Consider the following 13,865-nt stretch of genomic DNA (forward strand, 5'->3'; position numbering starts at 1 on the left):
TGAGGCCAGCCTTGTCTACATAGCTAGCTAAGGCTACACAAAGAAACCTTGTCTCAAAAAAAAAAAAAAAAACAATAGGATAGACAGACAGATAAAAAATACCCTACATGAATGTATGAGATTTCCAAACAACAGAGCAAGTTTTATTTCAAAATATAGCCATGACTTAGTCAATTTCTAAAGTCACACTAGGAAGTCACAGTAATGGCAAAGGTGGAAGCCAGCCATCTCTGCCTGACACATCCCTCTGATTCTCTTTTAAAGGTGATTGATGATCACAGTGATTAGTGTGGATTGAGAAAGAGAATTGAGTAAGAGCAACCTCAATTGCTTTACTAGGGTTTAGACAAAAGAGAGAGAACTAAGTCACTATGCCCTGGCTCATCTTCCAACCCTGGAGACAAGTCACAGCCAGACGGCCTTCCCATCTTCCCACTAATATCTATATTGTAACTTAAATGTAATCCAGAAAAATGACAACTTCATACCAGGGAATAAATTAGCGTGGGATGTGATCTGCCCTCACTCTTTTGCATATTTATTCTTTCAGTGTGCTAAGATGGACTGTTAATATTCGTGGTAACGAGCCAAAGCCAAAGGTCTCTCTTCTAAAGTCTTTGAGGCTGGAGATGCAACCAAGGTTTTCACCATGTTAGACCCATAGAATGTTAGTTACCACATCTGTACGAAGGAGGAAAAGGGGCAATATAAAAGCAGAGAAAAATGAGAGTTCTGAGAGAGACCCCTGGACCTTGTGTGCTCTTTTTGATGACTACTCTCCTGACTGATGAATTAACTCTGGCACAGTGTAATTTGACAACAGAAATCATCTGAATACCATTACGGATTAAGGAAAACAGTCATGACTTTGTGCAATTAATCCAATACTCTGGTTGAAAGACAAGTACCAAACAAATAACAGAATCTCACCAATGTACATATCCTGAACTAATACATGACATCTGAACTTTGACTGAAAATAGATACAACGTCCTTTCAAGGTTAAATGGATCTTTGCATAGAGTTTGCTTTTCAACAGCAAAGAATTGTGCTGCAAAGTTGCAGGGAGAGAGCATAGTTCACATCAGATTCAACAGTGCCTCCTGTTGGAAAATATCGGAAGTTCCCCTTAGGTCAAATTACCTCAGCTTAGATAAACAGGCTTGATGCTGCTTAAAGGGTTCCTTTCTATATTTATCGACTCCATTCCAGACCTTCGCATAATTCATACTGATCTACATTTGTGTATTACTTATGTTTTCTTCAAATCGCTCTGAATTACTTAATATCCAGCTCATTGCCGACTTTCCCAATCCTTCCTGGGGTTTGTACAAGCGGTTCTCTTTGCCAAGCAAACACCTGCCCCTTGGTTAAATTCTTCTTTCAGAGTTAAGATGAAAGGTGACCTCTAAGAAGTCTTGCTTAATGATAAACAAGTAGAGCATACAGAGTACTAACTAATCAGCTATTGTTCTAAGTTCTTTCAGATCATTAAGGTTAACTGCCGGAAATGCGGATGATTATCTGTTACACGAGAGAAGAAACTGAGGCAGAGAGGAAATGTGTAAACGTGTTAGAAAAACGAGCCAGGAAGTTTGCGGTAAAGAAATGTTGATGTCTGACTGGAGAATAAGGTAGCTCAGGAAGATGATGGAGAGGCTGGAGGGGTGGCTCAGTGCTAAAGACCATACGGCTACTCTTCCAGAGGACCCAGGTTCGATTCCCTGTACCCAGCTCACAAAGGTCTGTAACTGCAGTTATATGGGATCTGATGCCCTCTTCTGGTCTCCGCAAGCACAGAGTGCAGACAAACAGGAAATAGAAGGCAGTACTTTGGGGCATGATCCGCTCAAGTCTCTAGAAATGCTTGCTTTAGTTCGTTAGTACTAACATAAGGGGCACTCTTGGACTGTGAATCTTAGGTTCATATAGCTCAAGTGAATGGTAGCTGGAGCCCAAGCAGTCCTGAGGTGCAGCCAAGTCCGGCTCGATTGGTTCCCAAGTAAGACAATTTGCCTCCAAAATAGTCGCATAAAGATTAATGTGCATCGAGACATGGGAGAGCTCAAGGCCTGCCTTCGGAAACCGAATGCTGTTAACAGCTCCATACTGGTTCCTCCGGTTGTTGCCTTACGGAGAGGAACGTAAGCCTTCCCCATTGCCTCAGTGAGAAACCACAGCCCGCCAGCTTCACACCCGGAAGCCTCGCGCCCGAAGTTAAGCGCGCGCAGAAGCGGCAAGGGTGGCGGGAAGCGCCCTGCCCCGCCCACTAGTCCGAGTGGGAGGCGTGGTGAGAACAAGCCCCGCCCACAGCAAGCGGGACCTCTCGGCAACCGGCACAACACAACAAAATGGCTGCTGTGCTGCCGGCCGCCTGAGGGGACGTATCCCAGCGTCTCCGCATCGCCTCTCCCGCTAGGCTGTTCCCTCCCGTGCTGAGGCGGTGAGTGTCCTTGGGCGTCTGGACGGAGCCGGGAAGGCGGGCGGCAAAGGCCGGAAGGCCCCGGCCCAGCGTGAGGTGGGCCGGCTCCGGACGCGTTCGGGGCGGGGGAGTGTACTTGGAAAGGGGATTGGACGGGAAGGAGGAGGCCGGCGTGCAGGGGAGGGGAGGTCAGGGCAGGAGAGGCGTGCACGCCCCAGCACTTGGCGCTGCTGAGTCGCAAAGTTGGGGTGCGGCGCTTTGAAGGATGCGGTTCCCGCAAAGAGGAAGCGTGCCGGGGTGTGCCACTGTCTGTGGAAGAGCTGCGATGGAGATGGGCTGGCGGTCCTGAGGGTTCTACTGTTTAACCTCAGTTCTGTGACGCTGGGCATGTTCCTGTTTTTGTTTTTGTTTTAAAGCATATGCGGGTGATGGTGGGGGACATACCGTGGTGCGCATATGGAGGTCGAAGGACAACTTTGTGGAGTCGGTTGTCTCCACTTTAAATGGGTTACAGATACAGAACTTAGAACATCAAATTAGCACAGAAAATGCCTTTACCCACCGAGCCATCTTACTGGTGCACTGAGCATCTTAACCACTTCCTAGATGTCTTAGTTAAGGTTTCTGTCGCTGTGGTAAGACATTATGACAGAAAGCAACTCTGGGAGGAAAGGGTTAATTTGGCGCACATGTCCCTGGTTGCTGAAGAAAAATCTAGACAGGAGCTCAATTGTAGAAGAATTGTAGAAGCAACAGTGGAGATACACTGCTTACTGGCTTACTCCTCATGGCTTGCTCTGCCTGCTTTGCATACCACCCAGGACAAGTCCAGGGGTGGCACATTCCCCAGTGATCTGGGCCCTCCCTCATCAATCGCTAATCAAGAAAATGCCCTACTGACTTGACTACAGGCTGTCTTATGGATGCATTTTCTCAATTAAAATCCCCTCTTCACAGATATGTCTAGGTTTGTTTCCGGTTGATCAAAAAACCAATCAGCACACTTGATCATGTTTCTTCATATGTAAGAAACTAATCACTTTTGAGTGCTTAGCATATGTCAGATATGGTTCTAAGTATTACATAAGAATAAAGTCGTGTAGAGTTCAATGAAACTGTGGAAGTTGGATTCACACTTAAAAACTGAGCAAGTGACCTCAGAGTGAATAATTTGTCCTAAGTCACATAGTAAATGAAAAATGAAGGTTTTTATTTAGGCTAGGTAGCGCTAGGATTTGAGGTCTTGATTGCTAATTATTGCTTGTAGATGAGATGGGTAATTCTGTTCTTATATAGCATCTTAAGGATTTAAATTTGGCAAGCTCTGGAGCTGGAGAGATGGCTTGGAGGTTTAGAGCAATGGCTGCTCTTCCAGAGGTCCTGAATTCAACTCCCAGCAACTGTATGGTAGCTCAGAGCTATCTGTAATGGGAGCTGATGCTCTCTTCTGGTGTGCAGGCCAAACTGAACTTGTGTAAAGATTGTATGCAACATTCTGTTACAATATTTTCTTCTGATAACAACTTGTCATTGGGATGAAAACTTCTTAATATACTATCTCACTAAACATTTTTTTAAATTAGCTGTCTATTTGGGAGCTGAGGGTGTGCATTAGATTGTCCAAGGTGATGTTTAAGGGGAACAGAAAGCAAACTTGGGGAGCACTGACACTTAGGGGATGTAGAGGAACAGGAGCCAGCAAAGGAGGCCGTGGAGTAGCCAGAAGGACAGGAGAATGTCAGCAGAGCATGGTGTCCCAGACCAGTTTCTGGGAGGACAGAGTGCTTACAAGTGTTGGTTGTCAAATATTCCTGTATGTGACTCTATATGGAAAGGACCTGTGAAAAGTTTGAGCTGATAAACTGAGAAAAGAAGTAACTAGTGACACTGAGCTGAGCGTGTGTCAGTGACAGGCCTTCCAGGTTTCTTCCTAGTGGAGGGTGATCAGAGGTTAAGAGAGTGCTGCTCCATCAGCTTTTCCAAGTGTGGGCCCATTGATCTCCATAGCCTTTGCATTCACAGCATATGTATGATCTTAAAGCTCTAAAGAGAATAGGACACTCTCGGTAGCTGTGGAGACTTAGCCTTTTAAATACCTCAAAAACTCTTACAGGTTTGATGGCCACCCGGTTTTAAACTTGAAATGAAGAAAGGTTCTGAACAAAAGCTCTCCAAAGCAAAGATGCCGCTGTCATCTCATTTTCCTGGGCCATCATCTCTCAGGGCCAGCATGCGATCTAGGTCACTTTCACCTTTAATTGGGTCTGAGACTCTGCCTTTACATCCTGGTGAACAGTGGCCTGCGCAGGATGAGCTTGCAGATGAAAACACCATGCCTTTGGAGTCCCAGCAACATAAAGGTACTGCTAAAAATGTGTCTGGTCTCACATGTAAGTAGAGATGGGAAATACTGAGCTTAAGTGTAGAATCTAGATATAACTTCTCTCCTGAACCAACTTGAATTGCTGTTTTAATTGGTAGAAATTGTAGAAGAATGGAGAAGGGACTAATGCATTTGGATGACGGTAAAGGTGTCTGTGAAGGGATTAGGGGTGGAGAGTTTCTAGGAGAGGAAGTTGGATTTCATGGAGAGAGTTCATTTAAGCTCTTACTAGCAGTTTTCCACCTTAGTTGGGGTTGGACATTTCTCCTCACCCGAGAGTGTAGTACTTTCCAGGTAAAAGTTTGATCTAAGCGTGCTAGCCATGCGTGGGCTCTCCAGGCTGCCTAACTGTGACTTCCACTCACAGGACACGCACAGGTCCCACCAGCATTTTTAAAGGTCTGTTCTTCAAAAAGACTTGCTGCCATTCTAGTTTGCCTTCAGGAATGCTTTCTTCTCTGCTAGGCTGTGAAACCTCATCAGCCTCTGCTGACCTGAGTACCTGGCGGTTTTATGTCAAAACGCTTTCAGCATAGAGTTTAGACTCTACTGTGCCACTTCACTGCCTACTGGTCCCTGCTTGTTTCTGAACTGATCGTTATTCTAGAATGTTGGTTTTGTCAAGAGACTATTTTGTCTTTATAAAATGCAATATGACAGCACTTTCTGCAAAGGCCATAAAGGATTGTCTGTTGTCTACCAAGCTGATAGCCATTTCCATAAAATGTTGATACTTTTTATTTCATAAAGCGACAAGTAATAAAATGAAGCTTTGAAACAAACTTCAGTGATGCATATGGTTGAAAGTGCAAATAGAAGTTTGATCTCCAGGACCCATGGTGGAAGGCAAGAACTAACTCTCAAAACTTAAGTTCTGATCTCCATACTGTTTTACAAGTGCATCTGCACACATTGCACACACACACGCACCTCCCCGCCCAAATAAAACAAAATACCAATTTTAAATGTATCTGCTTGAGTTGAAATTTTGGAATTTGTACCATAGTAGTTGCAGGATATTGAGCAAATGATTTAAAATATTTATGTATGTGGCTGCTTTGCCTGCGTGTATATGTATGTAGTACTTGTGTGCCTGGTGTTCTTGGAGACCAGAGACGGGTCTTCTTAACACTGGAGTGACAGATGTTTGTGAGCTGCTGTGTAGGTACTGGGTCTTCTGCGAGAGCAGCCAGTGCCCTTAACCATTGAGCCATCTCTCATGATCAAATCATTTTTCATAAATATGAACATTAATAATTTTTCTTCAAAGGTTTATACAAATTACATATTTAAATGTAGAACATTTATTGCTAAGCCCAAAGTGGTAAACTAAGTGTGTTCGTTATGGTAATGAAATGGCATAAAGTGACATATTAAGCTATGGTGATAACAGCTAGCCAGGTGACATCTGTACACCTGCATGATTTAAAATTGCCTTATGTATAGTTTAAAAATGACTTATATTTGGTGATATTCAAACCTTCTAACTGATAATGAACTGTTTCTGGATTTCAGGAGCTGATTCATATGTAGGAGTCCGGTATATTACAGAGACCCTCATCAAAAAACTAACTAAACAGGAAAATTTGGCCTTGGTGAAGTCTCTGAATCTTTCACTTTCTAAAGATGGCGGCAAGAAATTTAGGGTAGGTTTCAAGCAACTTCTAGACATGAACATTGATTTCACTTTCTTATGTCTTAAGCCTGCCAGAATTTTCTTTAGGATTTTTTTCCCTTTAGCACGCACATGAGCACAGATGTTTTTGGAGGCCAGACGTGTTGGGTCCCCTGGAGCTGGGGCTCTGGATGTTTGTGAACTACCCAGCTTGAGTGCTAGGAATTGACCTCAGGTCCTCCGCAACAATCATAGTTTTTACAGAGTACAGCTTGGTCTTCATGTGTGTCCCCAACAACTGGAGTAGGGGCTGTCCCTAACTCTGCTGCCTGCCAGTGGATCCTGTTCCCCTAACTGGGCTGCCTTGTCTGGCCTCAGTGGGAGAGGATGTGCCTAGTCCTGCAGTGACGTGATGTGCCAGGATGGGTTGATACCCAGGGGTCCTCCCTCTTATCAGAGGAGAAGGGGAGGAGGGTTGAGGGGAGAGGTTATGTGAGAGGGAATGGGAGAAGGGGGGCTGCAATCGGGGTGTAAATAAATTAATGGGGGAAAAAGAGTGAAGCTGCTCTGTAGGAAGGTGGAGGGAAGAGGAAGGGCATGGGAAGGTTGAAGTCAGGAACGATGGTGACTAGTCTGAGCTTCTTACTCTAGGAGTTGCTGGGGTCGGGCAATGTCAGCAGAGCCTTGCTGCCTGCAGTCAAGGAAAACTGTAGCAGGGATTGGCCAGGAAAGCTGTCAGAGATTGCTGATCAAAACAACCTCTAAAAGCATCAAGAAGTCTGTTATATAAAGTATTTACCATTTATTTCTAATTAGTACATCGAAAATTTGGAAAAGTGTGTTAAACTGGAAGTACTAAATCTCAGCTGTAATCTTATAGCAAAGATAGAGAAAATGGACAAGCTGTTACGATTACGGGAACTCAACTTATCATATAACAAAATCAGGTGAGTAACAAGGTCTTCGTTGTCAGAGAGAGACTAAAAGTATCTGGGTTATTGAAAGACTCCTTTGCAATAGCAGGAGTTTGATTCTTGTTTATTAGATTCTGGAATGTCACATCTGTCTTTATGTTTCAATAGCACATAAGTATAGAGTAGTTTTTTACTTAGCATTGTGAAAGCAGATACATTTTTGTGGTACCCACTTAATTCTATTTTTAGCAGTAACTTTGCCTAGTTGTTTTCTGTGATTCCTTGCCTTATTCCATAAGTAATACTTATGTGAAGAAAGTGCTATTTGATCCTGAAGATATTCCAAATAATTTGATCCTGTATATTTATCTTTTTGTTCTTTGCTATTGCTACTAGAAATAAGAAACGTGCATCTCACTTCTAATTCAGATACACATACAAATATACAACTACTGGGAGAAATCAATGTAGTAAAATCTAATGATGACTAAAGCTACATAGAAAACTGTAATGGGGGAAATGAAGCAAGAATCAAATCTTAAAAACCTTTCTGCACCATTTCCCAGCTCAGACTTCTGATGAATGAAGAGACAACAGCCGTGGGCCTGGTGAAGCTCTAAGACAGAGATGAAATGTTAAAAACCCTGGCAAACCAAGGCCCTCATGTTAAAGCGTTCAAGAGTTAGTTATCTAATGAAAGTAATTTCCTAGTAAAAATGAAGCTAGAGAAAGAAGCTCGGGATATCTGTTCAGTGTGGCACATTAACTAGTGAGTTAGCTTGACAGCTGGATGGACAGCAGGGCATGTGAAAAACAGGCCATCAGCGATGGCTTGGAGGGTGAGTGGCAAGTGCTTCAGTAGTTTAATCATTTTCACCGCAGCGCATGTATTCATGATCAGTATCATTTCAGAATGCATCGTACATGCTGCTGGCACAGTGCATCTTTGATGATGACAATGCAGTTATTGTCGACATCTGGGTAGCACCGTGGTACACAGTGGGGTCAGTGTTGGCCATGGGCACCCTCTTCTCTCTTGCGTTATGTATAGTACAGTATACTGCATATAGTAGTGGGCAGGGTTACCAGGCATACTCAGAGCATTGGTAGTTTGACGAAATTTGACATTGGCCATGTGGTTGTTGTTCAGGAAGAGTTAATGAATTACAGTTATGAGAAGTAGCCTCGTCTGCTGTGGCTAGTCACTGTAAACTACAGCACAAGGGCTTGATCGTTTTACTAACTAAGTTTGATTTTTCTTCTCTGGTTTCCAGTAAAATTGAAGGACTAGAAAACATGTGTAACCTGCAAAAGCTAAACCTAGCAGGTAATGAAATCGAGCACATTCCAGTGTGGTTCGCAAAGAAATTGAAATCTTTGCGAGTCCTCAATCTGAAAGGCAATAAGATATCATCGGTAAGTTGTTCAAAATAGCTAGATTTATTTCTCCTAACATTTAAATGATTTGGATCGTAAAGGTTTTGCCCATGTACATATTTTATGTTGCGCACGAGCCCTCTCATGCCCAGTACCCTGTCTGTCTTCTCCCGCCCCTTCCTCCTGTAGTTAGTCCCCACTATCCTCCTAAAAACTTCTTTATTCAGATTTTTTTATTGTTGGGAAAATATTTGAAGAGTGAGATTTCTTTTAGTGTCCTTGTTTCATTGGCCATATGCCATATTCAGATAGAACCTAGGATCCTTTAGTGTATTAAACACAGACTGCCCTCATGTTCTTAGGTTCAGTGGTATTCCAGAATTGATCTCTCAGGGTTTTCCTGTCCATCATTCATTCCTTGCACTGCCTTGTATCCCTGGTGTCTAGTGCCATTCTTCAGAGGTAGTAAGGATGTAATAGATATCTATTTGAAGTTATTCTGAGATAGTAAATTTGATTCCCATTTTTCAGATAAAGTCTTAATTTCATTCATGTTTTAAATGCCTCCTGCACACCTAATACATTGGCTGTTACAACTGGAACAAATAATAGAACTTAATGATAATTGTCATAGATTAAAAAGGGGACGTCTACAGGCCTAGACTGCCCTAATGTGACCCTGGAGAGTCTAAAATAGAGAAAATATTTTCTAAGAGGCTCAGATGAACCAAGAGGGATAAACTGCTTCAGAAACTTTAGAATGATGAGTAACTAAGGCTGTGTTCTTCATTCCTTCAAGTGTGAAGACAAATTAGAATACACACCATTTTTTCACTTTATAGTTATTATCTTGCTTGCTTGCTACTTACACTGAGGTTGTGGTGAGGCCTCTCTCTGTAAGCCAAGCATGACTGAGACTTGTAGCTCTCTTGTTTTCGTCCTCACACGCTGGTGCACAGGCGTGTCTGCCACGCTCGGCAAGAATCCTTCTTATTCTGTTGTTTAAAAGATCTGTGAAGGACACTCTCCATTCTACTGCCAAAACTCACAGCCTCGGAGTGTAAGCCTTGTACATTTGGTATGTCACTGGACAGCTCTTGAAACTCACAGGATGATGGGAAGACGTAGCTCTGGATCTATAGTCAACCCCAAGTATTTCTCAGAGTCCTTGATTTTAGGTCATAACCAGTGTGTCTGCTAAGTAACAGGAAGGCTGTTCAGTATTGATGATTTGTAATCATATATCATCTTCTCATCTATATGTTCAGCACTGATATCATTAAGGGTAATATATATTTATTCAGGGGAAATATGTATTTGTACCAGCTATTTAAAGTAGTGTCTCCCAACCTACGTAAGATCTTAGAATAAACAAGAGTTTTCAAAGAATGTGAATATCTATACATGTTTTTATGTTTTTTAACCATCAGCTATAACTCAATTATCTCAATATTTACCAAAAATCCTTCATAGCAGTTCATTTTATGCATACTTGATTAATACAAAATAAAGGCATGGTAACATAGACTGAGATTGCGTCCCCATTTTATTCCTTTACAGGCTGTGAGCTACGGCAAGTCGCGCCTGAGCCTTGACAGTGCATACTGCTGCCTAACAGCGCAGCGCTTGCCTGCTAGTTAGGGGCAGTGGGTTTGATAGATAGACTTCTTGACATGTCAAGAGCAATGCTGTTGACCTGTTACTTGCTTTCTTCGTGTAATCATTCCTATGCTGCTGTGGTACCATTTCAGCTCCAGGATGTAAGCAAGTTGAAGCCACTTCAAGACTTGACCTCTCTAACCCTCATTGAGAATCCGGTTGTGGCCCTTCCTCATTACCTCCAGTTCATCATCTTCCACCTCCGTTCCCTGGAAAGTTTGGAAGGGCAGCCAGTAACCACTCAGGATAGACAAGAGGCTTTCGAGAGATTCAGCTTAGGTAAGATGATACTTAGAAAACAAGCAGACAGACAGAAAACACTAAACTTGAACGAGGAAGGAACTTATCTTTGGAAGTTCTGTAGAAGGATAGGGTCTGGTGGAATGGTTCAGAGGGTAAAGGCATTTGTTGCCAGACCTGAGGACCTGAGTTCAATTTCTGGAACCCACTTGGTGGAAGGAAAGAACCAACTCCTACAAGTTGTCCTCTTATCTGTATTATCTGCCCCATGTCAGGGCTGCATTCCTACTCACAGCCAATAAATAAAGGAACAAATATTTAATTTTAAAAGGTACACCTAACATTTTAAAAAAGGATAAATTATAAACCTGATAATCCTACTAAAATGTCCATAGAAATGGCACCATAAGTTGGTTAGTCAAGCAAGTGTACTTTTGGTACTTTTGTACTTTGGTACTGTGTACCAAAAGTTCCCTGCCTCAAAAGTGACCTCCTCTGTGTGTGTGTGTGTGTGTGTGTGTCTGTGTGTGTGTGTGTGTGTGTCTGTCTGTCTGTCTATCTGTCTGTAAGGTGTGAGAAGAGGAAGAATGGTGAGCAGCCAGCCAAGAAAACAATAAATGAGAAGCGGGCAAGCTCAGAGCACAGGAAGCAGAGTTTCAGATGCCCAGAAAAGATTTCAAGAGAGCAAGTGGTCACCGCTGACATATGAGTAAGATTAACACTGACATGGCTTTAGAAAATTACTTGGGGCCTGGCAGTGGTGGTACACATGTTTAATCCCAGCACTTGGAAGGCTGGTGGCAGGTGGATCTCTGAGTTCGAAGCCAGCCCAGTCCAGGGTGGCCAGGGCTATAACAGAGAAACCCTGCCCCCACAAAAAAAAAAAAAAAAAAAAAAAAAAAAAAAAAAAGCTTTGGGTTTGTTTTCCTGCTCAGAGCAGTTGGAAAGGGATGGGAACTAATAGTAGATAAGGAATGGGAAGGAGATACTTGATCAGAGATTTGAAATTTCTACAGCAGCTTCAGTCTTCCAATACTGAATAATTGTAATTCTTAAGTATTAAACGTTAAAGAAAAGATCTAAGACTAAATACTCACTGATAGCTTCAAGGAAATGGGAAGAGACGAAAGGCAATTGAACCTCAAAGTTTTTAGTAATGAAATAGCTTTCCTGAGATCAGAAGGGAGAGACAGATCATGCCTTTATTCCTTTAGTTCATAAAAATGAGGTCCAAAGAGATTAGATTTTGAGAAAGGGGAAGGGCTCGATCTCATTGATCATCTTTTGGTAGGAGAGATACTTTCTTGAGAGAGAGAGAGAGAGAGAGAGAGAGAGAGAGAGAGAGAGAGAGAGAGAATGAGAATAATATGTATGTGTCAGTACTTTTGTTGTCTTTGTGTAGGAGAATCAGTGCCTTCCCTTAATGAAATGTGAAGTTCTCTGTTGAGAAAGACTGAATGGAGGATGGGAGAGGGAAGTTCGGGGAGAAAGAAATGAAGTGACCATTTTAGAGTGTTGAGTAATCAGCCTCTGTTTGATCTGAATTTGAAACTGGAATTGAATTCGGTGTTAATCTACTTTTGACCTACAAAAATGGCAGTTTCCCCAGTGAGATGGCTCAGGGAGGAAGGGTGCCTTCTGTGCAAGCCCGGTCAGTCACATCCTGTCCTGGAACCTACAAACAGGTAGAAGAGAGCCTGCTCACAAAGTGGTCCTATGACTTCTGTGCACACACTGTGGCTTCTGTGTGTGTGTGTGTGTGTGTGTGTGTGTACTCACGCTTGCAAACACATACACACACACAAATAATAATTATAGTAAAAATCCCTTCCAATTGCCATACCTTTCTTAACACTTAGTATAGGTCAGATTCAGATTCAAGGTGACCATCTTTTCCCAAAACACCGTGACAGCTGATTTTGAAGTCGGTTGTGTTTCACAGTTCTTTAGACTTGTTTTGCCACTATTCAGAGCATACTTGCTGTTTTTCAAGATGAGAATATAATGATCAATTAGCTACTTCGTTTTTATTGACAGAGGAGATAGAAAGACTGGAAAAAGACCTGGAGAAGAAGACAGTGGAAACAGAAGAGCTCAAGAGCAAACAAACAAAGTTTCTTGAGGAAATAAAAAATCAGGATAAACTAAACAAGTCATTAAAAGAAGAAGCCATGTTACAAAAACAGAGCTGTGAGGAGCTAGAAAGTGACCTCAATACAAAAAAGGAGTTGGTGAGTCTGTTAGCCATTGTTTTGGCTGTGTTCTGTTAAGCTGGAGAAATCTTTGCTCTTACATTTAAAAGCACTGTGTCCTGAAGATGGGGTTAACAGGAACATGGACAAGGGCTTTGTGACCTGTAGTTGACTGTGATGTGCACTCGAAGGATAATGTGTGAAGAACGGCACGAGAGAAGCATGCTGCTGTGCTCCGGGGGAGCTGCCGTACTGCTTTGGATAGGAGTGTATACTGTCAGAAGTTTAGAGCTGCCACAGCTACTCAAAGTCTAAACATAAGGCACCCTGTGTCACGGAGACTTCTTTTCAATAGAAATGGTAGCAGTAATGTGTAAAAGTAAGTGCCAGTGTGTGTACATGCATGCACGCACACACACACACACACACACACATATATATAAAATAAGTTTTGATAAATGCCACTGTCCACTTTAAAAAGCTTATTAAACTGGGTTTATTATTGTGAGCTTATGGGGGGAAAATGGAATTTTGTTACAGTTTTATTTTTATGTTTTTGTAATTGCTGGAGAAGTGAATATTATATATGTATTTGTTGATCATTAATCTTTCTTTTTTAAATTACCCATTTCATTATTTTTTCCCTCTTTTTTTGGTTATTCCAAAGTACTACTGTATATTTAAAAAAAAATTCTAGGTCTTATTTTGAGAGCTTACATTTTCCTTTGTCTCTTGCAGAATATCTGATGATAACATCTTCAGTGATTTGCAGTTTTATTAAGTAATTGTGCATTAAACTAGTTTTTTTTTTTAAATAAAATTCATTTGAATTAAGTCTTTTAAGGGCCATTTAAACTATAGTTAACCCCTATCCTCACCATTGGCAAATACTAACCAACTTGCATTTTTTGTATGTTAGGGTTTTTTGCTTGTTTGTTTATTTGTTTGTTTTTTGACCTTTCCCTGTTCTTGCTTTTTAAATGGGAATGTTTACTTGCCCCACCACCCTCACAACTGTGAGGACTTGAGGCTCTGAGTGTGAAAATAACTCCGAGTGAAGCAA

At 42.0% G+C, this 13,865-nt stretch overlaps 1 protein-coding gene across 9 annotated transcripts in view; it reads left to right on the forward strand.

Moving 5' to 3' along the window:
* The first annotated feature begins 2,303 nt into the window (after positions 1-2,303).
* Positions 2,304-13,865, forward strand: part of Cntrl (centriolin) — a 68,947-nt gene continuing 57,385 nt past the window's right edge. For all 9 annotated transcript variants that reach the window (XR_007977813.1, XM_052182293.1, XM_052182299.1 and 6 more), the window contains exons 1-7: positions 2,304-2,443; positions 4,536-4,782; positions 6,321-6,451; positions 7,237-7,367; positions 8,609-8,750; positions 10,463-10,649; positions 12,648-12,841. Coding sequence is in view for 8 of the 9 variants with exons in the window: in XM_052182293.1 (XP_052038253.1) it covers positions 4,566-4,782; positions 6,321-6,451; positions 7,237-7,367; positions 8,609-8,750; positions 10,463-10,649; positions 12,648-12,841 (1,002 nt within the window). In the remaining variant the exon portion in view is untranslated. The remainder of the gene's footprint in view (positions 2,444-4,535; positions 4,783-6,320; positions 6,452-7,236; positions 7,368-8,608; positions 8,751-10,462; positions 10,650-12,647; positions 12,842-13,865) is intronic.

Source organism: Apodemus sylvaticus, chromosome 5, assembly GCF_947179515.1.
Source record: "Apodemus sylvaticus chromosome 5, mApoSyl1.1, whole genome shotgun sequence".
Classification (NCBI taxonomy): domain Eukaryota; kingdom Metazoa; phylum Chordata; class Mammalia; order Rodentia; family Muridae; genus Apodemus; species Apodemus sylvaticus.